General features: G+C 43.9%; 1 protein-coding gene across 1 annotated transcript in view; it reads left to right on the top strand.

Annotated features, from left to right (window-relative positions):
- Window positions 1-12,544, top strand: part of LOC140732658 (dynein axonemal heavy chain 8-like) — a 952,247-nt gene that overhangs the window by 300,019 nt on the left and 639,684 nt on the right. Inside the window, exon 25 of the mRNA XM_073055351.1 lies at window positions 3,397-3,532. Coding sequence (XP_072911452.1) covers window positions 3,397-3,532 — 136 coding nt within the window. The remainder of the gene's footprint in view (window positions 1-3,396; window positions 3,533-12,544) is intronic.

The following is a 12,544-nucleotide window of genomic DNA, read 5'->3' as shown; positions in this document are numbered from 1 at the left end:
TTCAATTATGCCCCCCTTTTACCTTGCAACTCAGGTTGCTGATTGCAATTTTGCCCTATCATCAACCTGTCCTTGCTAGGAGTCTCACACTACCTGTGTTTGTAAACCAACTACCCCATCCTCAGCCCTATCACTCTGGTTCCCATCCCCCTGCCAAATTAGTTTAAACCCTCCCAAACAGTTCTAGCAAACCTGCCTGCAAGGATATTGGTCCCCCTCAGGTTTAGGTGTAACCCATCCCTTTTATACAAGTTGTGCCTTCCCCAGAAGAGGTCCCAATGATCCAAAAGCCTGAACCCTCCCCCCTGCACCAGTTTCTCAGCTATGCATTCATCTGCCAAATCATCTTATTCTTGCCCTTACTGTCATGTGGCATGGAGGTCCTGCTTTTCAACTTTCTACCTAACTCCCTAAATTTTCTCTTCAACATTTCTTCACCTTTCTTACCTACATCATTGGTGCCGATATGTACCAAGACTTCTGGCTGCTCCCCCTCCCCCTTTAGAAAGCTATGGGCTGGATCCAATTAAATGTCCCTGACCCTGGCACTTGGGAGGCAACACACCATCTGCAGACTCTCACTTCTATTCCTCTATCAAATCTTCTATCACTATTGCCGTTCCCTTCACCTCTCTTCTGTTCTGGGCCACAGCACCAAACTCTGGTTGCCCCCCATCCCCCGGTAGGTCATTGTTCTCAACTCTATCCAAAAAGCTATACTTATTATTGAGAGGAACAGCCACATGGGTATTCTGTACAGGCTGCCCATTTCCTTTTCTTCTCCTGACAGTCATTTAGTTACTTGCCTCCTGCAACCTAGGGGTGACTATTTCCATGTAGCTCTTGTCTATCAGTTCCTCAGTCTCCCATATGAGCCGAGGGTGATCAAGCTGCAGCTCCAGTTCCTTGAAAAGTTCTGCGAGGAGCTGCAGCTCAGCGCACCAGTTGCAGATGTGTTTACATGGGAGGCTGTAAGTCCTCCAGAATTCCCACTTCTCACACAAAGAACACAACACTGTCCCTAGAGTCTTTCTCACTGCACTGACTGGGCCTAGCAGATGATGAAAGAAGAATAAAGGAGGAGAAGACTATCTACCTTCAAACCTTTCAGCTTGCCAAGCATCTACTCCTTTGCAATAGTGACAACTCTTACTTCTGCCTCCTGACACTCTTGAATTCTGGCATACTGTTGGTATCTTCCACAGTGAAGAATAACACAAAATGCTTTTTTTTGGGCAGCTATTTCTTTGTCCCCCCATTACTGCCTTTCCAGCGTCATTTTCCATCAGTCTGACATCCACCCTTGCTTATCTTTTACTCTTCATATTCTTTTGGCATCTTCTTTAATATTATTGGCAAGCTTACCTTCAGATTTATTCTTTTCTCTCCTTATTGCTTTTTTACTTATTTTCTGTTGTATTTTAAAAGCTTCCCAATCCTCTAGCTTCCCACTAATTGTTGCTTTACTTTACTTTATCGTCACCAAACCATTGATACGAGAGCGTACAATCATCACAACAATATTTGATTCTGCGCTTCGCCCTCCCTGAAGTACAAATCGAAGTAAATATAATAAAAATTTAAATTATAAATCGTAATTTGAAAATAGAAAAAGGAAAGTAAGGTAGTGCAAGTCAGGTCCGGATATTTGGAAGGTACGGCCCAGATCCAGGTCAGGATCCATTCAGCAGTCAAAGAAGCTGTTCCCAAATCTGGCTGTATGAATCTTCAAGCTCCTGAACCTTCTCCCGGAGGGAAGAGGGACAAAAAGGGTGTTGGCTGGGTGGGTCGTGTCCTTGATTATCCTGGCAGCACTGCTCCGACAGCGTGCGGTATAAAGTGAGTCCAAGGATGGAAGATTGGTTTGTGTGATGTGTTGGGCTATGTTCACAATCTTCTGCAGCTTCTTCCAGTCTTGGACAGGACAACTTCCATACCAGGTTGTGATGCACCCTAGAAGAATGCTTTCTACGGTGCATCTATAAAAATTAGTGAGGGTTTTACGGGACAGGCCAAATTTCTTCAGCTTTCTTAGGAAGTAAAGGCGCTGTTGGGCCTTCTTGGCAGTGGACTCTGCTTGGTTAGACCAAGTCAGGACATTTGTGATATTCATCCGGAGGAACTTAAAGCTTGTGACCGTTCCACCTGTGCACCACCGATGTAGATGGGGTCGTGCGATCCGCTACTCCTTCTGAAGTCAACAACCAATTCCTTCATCTTGCTGACGTTGAGGGATAGGCTATTGTCTTCGCACCATGCCACCAGGTTCTTAATTTCCTCTCCGTACTCAAACTCATCATTACCCAAGATACGGCCTACAATTGTGGTGTCATCAGCAAACTTATATATTGAGTTTGATGGAAACTTGGCTACACAATCATGGGTGTACAGTGAGTACAGCAGTGGGCTGAGTACACACCCTTGTGGGGCACCAGTGCTCAGAGTGATTGTAGAGGAGAGCTCGTCCCCTATTTTTACAGCCTGGGTCCTGACTGTGAGGAAGATCCAGCTGCAGATCTGAGTGCTAAGACTCAGGTTCCAGAGCTTAGGAATCAGTTTATTTGGAATGATGGTATTAAAGGCAGAGCTGTAGTCAATGAAAAGAAGCCTTACATATGCGTCTTTGTTCTCCAGGTGTTCTAAGGAGGAATGTAGTGCCAGAGAGAGGGCATTTGCCATTGACCTGTTGCTCTGGTAGGCGAATTGCAAAGTGTTGAGGTTAACCGGTAGGTTATGGTTGATGTGTGCCATAACCAATCGCTCGAAGCATTTCATAGCAATTGATGTCAGAGCCACAGGTCGATAGTCATTCAGGCATACCACCTTGCTTTTCTTCGGCACCGGGATTATCGTTGCCTTCTTAAAACACAAGGGGATCTTAGACTGAAGCAGGGAGCAGTTGAAGATGTCAGCAAACACTCCAGCTAGCTTGCTTGCACAGGCCCGGAGAACCAGTCCCGGATTGCCATCTGGGCCCGTTTATATGCTTTATTATATGCTCTCTCTCTTTTGCTTGTATGCTGTCTTTGACTTCCATTGTCTGCCATAGTTGCATCATCCTCACTTTAGAATACTACTTCTTCTTTGGGATGTATTTATCGTGCGTCTTCCGAATTGCTTGCAGAAACTTAGCCATTGCTCATCTGCTGTTACTTTATCCCTCTGTAGTTCCCTTTACTCCACTGTAATATTGATTCATCTGATTTTAGCTTCTCCCATTCAAACTGCAGTGTGGATGGTTGCCCACAACTAAATGGTTCACCACATCATACATCATGCTGTATGACTCTATATTAAAAATGTGTTTTCATTGAAACTTTGTCACTTTACAATGAGCAATTTTTGGAGCAAGCCCAAGTTACAACTATTTTTTAAATATTTACTTTTATAATGTAGTTTATGGTACCAAATTTGGATGAAATTCAGCATGCTATCATCCGAATTGTCCAAATGGTTTTGGAAGTTAGCCGTCGAGTGGTACAGTGGAGGCAGTCAAAAAACCAAGATGATTATGAATTACAGAGTGGAACAGGTAAATCATGCTTGCAAACTAGTTGTGCTAAGTTGTATAATGTTTTCTATTTGAGGGAGTAAACCTTTAACAACATGTTTAAAAGCAAGAAAAATAGACAGTAGTCATTTTTGTTGGATCCCAATATTAAAAGGTGTATATATGCTATGCTGAAAAGAAAACAAAATGATATTTCATACCTTAATGTTTTTTCCAGATTTGTAAACCACATAAATAATTTGCAAATGGTAAGTCAGAATTAATGATAATAATAGAAAGATAGAAAACCTACAGCGCAATACAGGCCCTTCGGCCCACAAAGCTGTGCCAAACATGTCCCTACCATAGAAATTACCCAGGGTTATCCATAGCTCTCTGTTTTTCTAAGGCCCATGTACCTACCCAGGAGTCTCCTAAAAGATCCTATAGTATCTGCCTCCACCAATGTCACTGGCAGCCCAATCCATGCATTCACCACTCTCTGTGTAAAAAACTTTCCTCTGACATCTCCTCTGTACCCACTTCTAAGCGCCTTAAAACTGTGCCCTCTCCTGCTAGCCATTTCAGCGCTGGGAAAAAGCCTTTGATTATCCACAAGATCAATGCCTCTCATCATCTTATACACCTCTATCGGGTGTATCCTTCGTCGCTCCAAGGAAAAAAGACAGAGTTCACTCAACCTATTCTCATAAGGCATGCTCCCCAATCCACGCAACATCCTTGTAAATCTCCTCTGCACCCTTTCAATGGTTTCCACATCCTTCCTGTAGTGAGGCTACCAGAACTAATAGCCTACTACTAACCCAAGTGGGGTCTGAACAGGGTTAATATATAGCTGCAATGTTAAGTCTCGGCTCTTAAACTTGGTCCCACGATTGTTGAAGTCCAATGCACCATATGCTTTCTTAACCACAGAGTCAACCTGCGCAGCAGCTTTGAGCATCCTATGGATTCGGACCCCAAGATCCCTCTGATCCTCCATGCTGCAAGAGCCTTACCATTAATACTATATTCTGCCATAATATTTGACCTACCAAAATGAACCACCTCACACTTACCTGTGTTGAACTCCATCTGCCACTTCTCAGCCCAGTTTTGCATCCTATCAATGTCCCATTGTAACCTTTGACAGTCCTCCACACTATCCACAACACTCCCAACCTTTGTGTGATCAGCAAATTTTGTAACCCATCCCTCTACTTCCTAATCCAGGTCATTTATAAAAATCACAAAGAGAGGGGGTCCCAGAACAGATCCCTGAGGCACACCACTGTCACTGTCCTCCATGCAGAATATAACCCGTCTACAACCACACCTTGCCTTCTGTAGGTAAGCCAGTTCTGGATCCACCAAGCAATGTCCCCTCAGAAACCTTACATGGCGTACCTTGTCAAATGCCTTGCTGAAATCCATATACACTACATCTACTGCTACATCACATCCTCAAAAAATACAATTAGGCTTGTAAGGCACGACCTGCCTTTGACAAGGTCATGGTGATTATTCCTAATCATATTATGTCTCTCCAAATGTTCATAAATCCTGCCTCTCAGGATCTTCTCCATCAACTTACCAACCACTGAAGTAAGACTCACTGGTCTATAATTTCCTGGGCTATCTCTACTCCCTTTCTTGAATAAGGGAACAACATCAGCAAACCTCCAATCATCTGGAACCTCTCCTGTCCCCATTGATGATGCAAAGATCTTTGCCAAAGGCTCAGCAATCTCCTTCCTCACCTCCCTCAGTAGCCTGGGGTATATCTCATCCAGTCCTGGTGACTTGATGCTTTCCAAAAGCTCCAGCAAATCTTCTTCTGTAATATCTACATGCTCAGGCTTTTCAGTCTGCCATAAGTCATCACCACGATCCTTTTCCATAGTGAATACTGAAGTAAAGTTCTCATTAAGTACCTCTGCTACCTCCTCTGGTTCCATATACACTTTTCCACTGTCACACTTGATTGGTCCTATTCTTTCACGTCTTATCCTTTTGCTCTTCACATACTTGTAGAATGTCTTAGGGTTTTCCTTAATCCTGTCTGCCAAGGCCTTCTCATGGCCCCTTCTGGCTCTCTTAATTTCATTCTTAAGCTCCTTCCTGCTAGCTGTATAATTTTCTAGATCTCTATCATTTCAAAGTTTTCTGAACCTTTCGTAAGCTCTTCTTTTCTTCTTGACTAGATTTACAACAGCCTTTGTACACCACAGTTCCTGTACCTTACCATCCTTTCCCTGTCTCATTGGAACGTTCCTATGCAGAGCTCCACACAAATATCCCCTGAACATTTGCCACATTTCTTCCGTGCGTTTCCCTGAGAACAATTGTTTCAAATTTATGCTGCCAAGTTCCTGCCTGATAGCCTCATATTTTACCTTACTCTAATTAAACGTTTTCCTAACTTGTCTGTTCCTGTCCCTCTCCAATGCTATGGTAAAGGAGATAGAATTGTGACCTCTATCTCCAATATGCTCTCACACTGAGAGATCTGACACCTGACCAGGTTCATTTCCCAATATCCGATCAAGTACAGCTTCTCCTCTTGTAGGCTTATCTACATATTGTGTCAAGAAACCTTCCTGAACACACCTAACAAACTCTACCCCATCTAAACCCCTCGCTCTAGGGAGATGCCAATTGATATTTGGAAAATTAAAATCTCCCACCACAACCACCCTGTTATTGTTACACCTTTCCAGAATCTGTCTCCCTATCTGCTCCTCGCTGTCCCTGTTACTATTGGGTGTCTATAAAAACAGGAAGGTTATTTATTGACCCCTTCCTGTTCCACCCATGGAGACTCCGTAGACAATTCCTCCATGACTTCCTCCTCCTCTGCAGCCATGATGCTATCTCTGATCAACAGTGCTCCTCCCCCACCTCTTTTGCCTCCTTCCCTGTCCTTTCTGAAACATCCAAACCCTGGCACTTGAAGTAACCATTCCTGCCCCTGAGCCATCCAAGTCTCTGTAATGGCCACAACATCATAGCTCCGAGTACTGATCCACACACACAGCTCATCTGCTTTGTTCATAGTACTTCTTGCATTAAAATAGACACATCTCAAACCATTGGTCTGAGCACATTCTTTCTCTATCACCTGCCTATCCTCCCTCTTGCACCGTCTCCAAGCTATCTTTATCTGCGAACCAACCACCTCTTCCTCTGTCTCTTCAGTTCAGTTCCTACCCCCCAGCAATTCTAGTTTAAACTCTCCCCAATAGCCTTTGCAAACCTCTCTGCCAGGATATTGGTGTGACTACTTGCCTACAGCTCCTATCTATCACTTCTTCACTCTCCCTGACCAGGCGAAGGTCACTGAGCCGCGTCTCTAGTTCTCTAACATGGTCCCTAAGGAGCTGCAGCTCAATGCATCTGGCGCAGATGTGGACGTCTGAGAGGGTGGGAGGGCTGAGAGGACTTCCCACATCTGACACCGAGCACAGAACACCGGCCTCACACACATACTTCCTGTCTGTATTCTACACAGGCAACCTACCTCGCCTCGACCCATTACTGCTGAAGCCATGTTGAGCCAAAGCCTTCCTGCTCTGTCTCCCTCTACTCCAGCGCCCGCTCTATAAAGCTGTCTCCTTTTAAACTCTCCTCGCTGTTCAAACTGGCTGACGTCCACGTGCTTGCGCTGTCATGCCCTGATCAAACCGCTGATTAATGCTTCATTGATAATATTGGTAGTTTTCATTGCATTCAAGTAATGTGAATAACTTTACATTGTATTGCTTAACTTTATTATTTCAAAAATACTATCAGTTGAGCCTTTTAGCCCTGAATACATTATTCTGTGAAGAATGTGAGTTTATTATTTTGTTGTCACAAAGGAAATAAAAGATCTCAGAGAGATCTCGAGGTCCAAGTCCATAGGATAGTCTAAGCTTCTGTGCAGGTTGACAGTGTTGTTAAGAAGGCATATGGTGTGTTGGCATTCATCAACTGTAGGATTGAGTTCAGGAGCTGTAAGGTAATGTTACAGCTATATAAGACCTTGGTCAGACCCCACTTGGAATATTGTGTTTAGTTTTGGTCACATCACTACAGAAAGGATGTGGATACTATAGAAAGAGTAGGAGATTTACAAATATGTTGGCTGGATTGGAGAGCGTGCCATGAGAATAGGTTGAGTGAACTTGGCCTTTTCTCCTTGGAGCAACGTATCATGAGAGGTAACCTGATAGAGGGGTATAAGATGATGAGAGGCATAGATGGTGTGGATAGCTAGAGACTTTTTCCCAGGGCTAAAATGGCTAACACAAGGGGGCATAGTTTTCAGGTGCTTGGAAGTAGGTACAGAGGGGATGTCAGGGGTAAGTTTTTCGCATGGAGAGTGATGGGTGCGTGGAATATGCTGCTGGTGATGGTGGCATAGGCGGATACAATAGGTCTTTTAAGAGACTCTTGGATAGGTACATGGAGCTTAGAAAAATAGAGGGCTATGTGGTAGGGTAATTTCTAGGGAGTTTCTAGAGTATGTTACATGATCGGCACAACATTTTGGGCTGAAGGGTCTGTAATGTGCTGTAGATTTCTATGTTCTATGTTCTTAATATGGCTTTATGGGGGCCTGTCTTTCTCCTGCTCAACCAGCTATGATACGACAGAGAAGGACTATTAATTGAAGGTAAAATAAATTGATATATTTTCCATTCTCAGCAAAATGTCAACTGAAGTATTAACTCTGCTTTTCTCTCTAAAATGTTGCTTGACTTGCATATTTCTAGAATTTTCTATTAAATCTTTTTTGTCTTTTTTCCATTGGTGATAAATCCTCACAATACTTTGGTGTGTTTTCACCATAAAGACTGCACCTCTTTAAAAGATAAAGTTAAATGCTGACCTGGATAACAACAGCTACATCACTTGGTTGAATTAAAGTTATAGGCAATACTGCATGGATACAGGGCTTCTGCTCAACTAGTCCATGAATTAAGAATCAAACAAAATACTTCTTGCACCACATTGCCTTTACTCTGATGCTAACCACTTCAGCAGTTTCCTGATCATAGTTTCTAGTCAAATCCACACTATTTTATGGATTCCATTTCACAAAAATTATAGAAATATTAACTAATAACCCTTAAGTATTCAGTTAACACCAGACTTCCACTTTAATTTGCCTGCTTACTCCTTCATTGCAATGCACCCTCACTGGCTGCGACATGGCTGATTAGGAGTTGATAATTATCAAAGGAAAGGCATCAGATCTCGCAAGCACACAACCTCTAGTAACTTTGTGAGCCTCTATCTCAATCCTGCCACAGATTCTGGACCCAAAACACTGATAGTTCCTTTCACTCCACAGAAGCTGCTTGACCCACTCCATGCAGATTATTTTTAGCTACAAAAATTCTGTGCTTAGTTTTGAACTGTACTGCCTTTCTGTGAGTTGTAACAATCTGTACCTACAGCATGACGTCATGATCCCTGTACTTAATTCCCTGACTGATGTACCATATGCCTTCTTTACCACCCCTGTCTTATCTCGCCACTTTCAGGGTCTGTACTTTTTGGTCCTTCTATTCCACCATACTTTTCAGAGCCCTACCATTTACTTGTAATCTCAGTCCTAGTTTAACTCACCAAAATACAACACCTCAATGGATTCACTTGATCCCAGCTGCCTATACTTGATATATTGTTACGAATAAGGAGCAAATCTGATGGACAGAAGGGTCCAGAATCGCCAATGCCCGCCCCCCCCCCCCTTTTGAGGATCGCAAGATCGCTGGTATTTCAGGTATGAAACCCAGGAGATGAGAGAGATACACAGCATGCCAGGAAATGAGAGGGAGAGACGCAGAATACACAACCAGGTGGAATGTCTCCTGACGTAAGCGGAACGGAACCACTGACTACTGCTATTGTCTCTTGGAGAAGGAATTGTGTATTGAGTACTGTACTATTCATTGAAACCCCTCAGGGGACAACCAGAGTGGTCTGGTTGAGGGATTGCATCATCCCAACCTGATTGACATCTAAGACCCCATGAGTGAGGATAAAAGGAGGGTCTGGGGAAACACCCCTTAGACACACCTGGAGAAACGCTAGAAATCCAGTGACAGCGTTTTATAGCGAAAGCCGGTGGGAGCTCGTGTGTGAGCCTTGCCTGGGTGGCGGGCTCATCACGGAAGAACGGTTTAGCTAAAGGAGAGGTCACACTTGAACGGCCACGACAACGAGACACCTGACGGATCGAAATCATAAAGGAAAGTCGGCAAGTTTTTCTCTTTCGCTCTCTCTCTCCAACAATTGCAACACAGCGACGAACAAACGGCTACAGCCTGTATGAACTGAAATGACCTTTAGATTTCTATTGGACAATTCATTATCCCCTAGACAACGATAGAGCTTATTTCTTATTGATTATTATTATACCCGCACTTTTAGGTTTAGTATTGACGACGTATATTATCTGTATATTTGCATTGATATTATTTTTGTGTATTTTTACTAATAAATACTGTTAAAAATAGTATCATCAGACTCCAACGGATGCCTCTATCTTTGCTGGTAAGTAACCCAGTTACGGGGTTCGTAACAACTTGGGGCCTCGTCTTGAGATTTGATACCAAATTGGAGGGCCAGTAAATCGGGCTTCTAAGTCAAAACTTGGATCTGGTTGCATGGGTAACCAGACGGGAAACCAGCAAAGATGAACGTAGACGAATTTATAAAAAACCCGACTCCGGAGGCGCTAGAGGCTGCCACAAAGTTGGACTTGATAAATATTGCGAAAGGACTAAATCTCGCAGAGGTGAGGTTGTCAATGAAAAAGCGGGAGGTGCGGAGGGCCATAACTCAGTATTATATTGTGAAGAATGTGTTTTCGGCTGAGGTATTGGAAAATATCCCTGAAAAGGTACCAGCGAGTGGGACGGCTCAGTTAGAGTTGGAAAAATTAAGGTTGGAACATGAAATTAGGTTAAAACAGCTGGAAGCAGCTGAAAAGGAGAAGAAAAGAGCTGAAAAGGAAAAGGAAAGAGCTGAAAAGCAGAGGGAGCATGAGCTCCAGCTAAAGGGTTAGAGGTGAAGAGGGAGCATGAAATTAAGTTAAAACAGCTGGAAGCAGCTGAAAAGGAGAAGGAAAGAGCCGAAAAGGAGAGGGAGTATGAGGAGAAGGAGAAACAGAGGCAATATGAGCTAGACCTGGAGAAGTTAAGGAAAGAGTGAAGAGCTCAAGGGCCAGACCGAGAGGAGCGGTTTAATGTTAGTAGGGAGTTTAGGTTAGAGCAGGAAAGAGCTGAAAAGCAGAGGGAGCATGAAATTAAGTTAAAACAGCTGGAAGCAGCTGAAAAGGAGAAGGAAAGAGCTGAAAAGGAGAGGGAAAGAGCTGAGAACCAAAGGGAGAAGGAGAAACAGAGGCAACATGAGATGGACCTGGAGAAGTTAAGGCAAGAGCGAAGAGCTCAAGGGTCAGACCGAGAGGAGAGATTTAATGTTAGTAGGGAGTTTAAGTTAGTACCGCTGTTCGAGGAGACGGATGTTGATAGTTATTTCTTGCATTTTGAAAAGGCGGCAGTGAGTCAGAAGTGGCCCAGAGATCAGTGGGTGGCGTTGTTACAAAATGTGTTAAAAGGGAAGGCACAACGGGCATATGCGGCGTTGTCCGTGGAGGAGGAGGAGTCTGAGAATTATGAAAAAGTAAAGGAGGCCATTCTTCGGACCTATGAATTGGTACCTGAGGCCTATAGACAAAAGTTCAGAAATTTAAAGAAAGGGTGCAATCAGACGTATACCGAGTTTGCCTATGAGAAGGGTGTGTTCTTGGATCGCTGGTGTGCAGCAGAAATGGTGGAAGAAGATTTTCGGCGCTTAAGGGAGTTAATTCTGATTGAGGAATTTAAAGGTTGTGTTTGGGATGATATCCGGATGTATCTGAACGAGAAGCCGAATAAGTCCATATCCAAATTTGCCAGGTTCGCAGATGAATATGCCCTAACCCACAAGACAAAGTTTTCCTCGAATAAGAGTTACCAGAAAGACCGTGGGAATGGTAGAGAAAGCCCGCCAGCTGAGGCAGAGATTCAGCTGGGAGGTAGTGGTAAAAATAAGGAGGAAGAAAGGCAAGATGGCAGGAGGGGTCCTGGCTGGACCTGTTTTAATTGTGGAAAGGTGGGTCATATTGCATCTAAGTGCTTTGCTCCGAGGAAGGAGACAGGAAAAGGGAAAGCAGCAGTCCCTACAGTAATGTGTTGATCAGTAAATCGACGAGAAAGCCCCAGGTAGATAGAATATAAGAGAGGCGTGAGAAATTTATTTCAGAAGGGACCGTGTCTGTGAAAGAGGGAGAAACACCAGTTCCAGTGCGGATCTGGAGAGATACTGGAGCTGAGCAGTCATTGATTCTCAGTAAGGTACTAGATTTTGGTCCTGAGACGGGAGAGGTAGATTTGAGAGGCATAGGAAAAGGGACAGAAGCTGTGCCTTTGCATAGGACCATTATAAATTGTGAGCTGGTATCTGGACCAGTTGAAATAGGGGTGCGATCAGAATTTCCGAGAACTGACGTGGACGTCCTTCTGGGTAACGATTTAGCTGGGGGTGAGGTTTGGTCAGCCATGAAGCTGATGAGCCAGCCTGTAAGTGTTGAGGTTCCGCCCCTAGGTTGCAAGATCTATCCCGCATGCGCGATCACTCGCAGCATGTCGAGAAAGGCAGCTGAGAAAGAGACCAGTTTAATTCAGGCCAGTATCAATTTGGCTGAGACGTTTTTACCGACCCTGTACCAAGAGGGGTTAGAGGGTGGTAAAATGGAGAATAGGGAGGTGAAAGAGAATAAAGGAGAGGAGGTAGACCTACCCTTAGCCAGGAGGAAATTTATAGAGGCACAGAGTAAAAATGAGAAGCAGATAAGGCTGTTAGAAGGTCCAGGGTTGGACATGGATGATCTGTCTGGCTTGACAGAACTGTTTGAAGAAGTTGAAAATTTTAAATTCCCAATAATGAAATGAGGGCAGTCCTAGATGAAAAGGATACCATTACCTTGACGGAGTCTGCTGGGTTGGCAGATGAGGTTTT

This window comes from Hemitrygon akajei, chromosome 9 (assembly GCF_048418815.1).
Source record: "Hemitrygon akajei chromosome 9, sHemAka1.3, whole genome shotgun sequence".
Classification (NCBI taxonomy): domain Eukaryota; kingdom Metazoa; phylum Chordata; class Chondrichthyes; order Myliobatiformes; family Dasyatidae; genus Hemitrygon; species Hemitrygon akajei.
The sequence above is the reverse complement of the archived record's forward strand: the minus strand, read 5'-3'. Positions and strand labels throughout refer to the sequence as shown.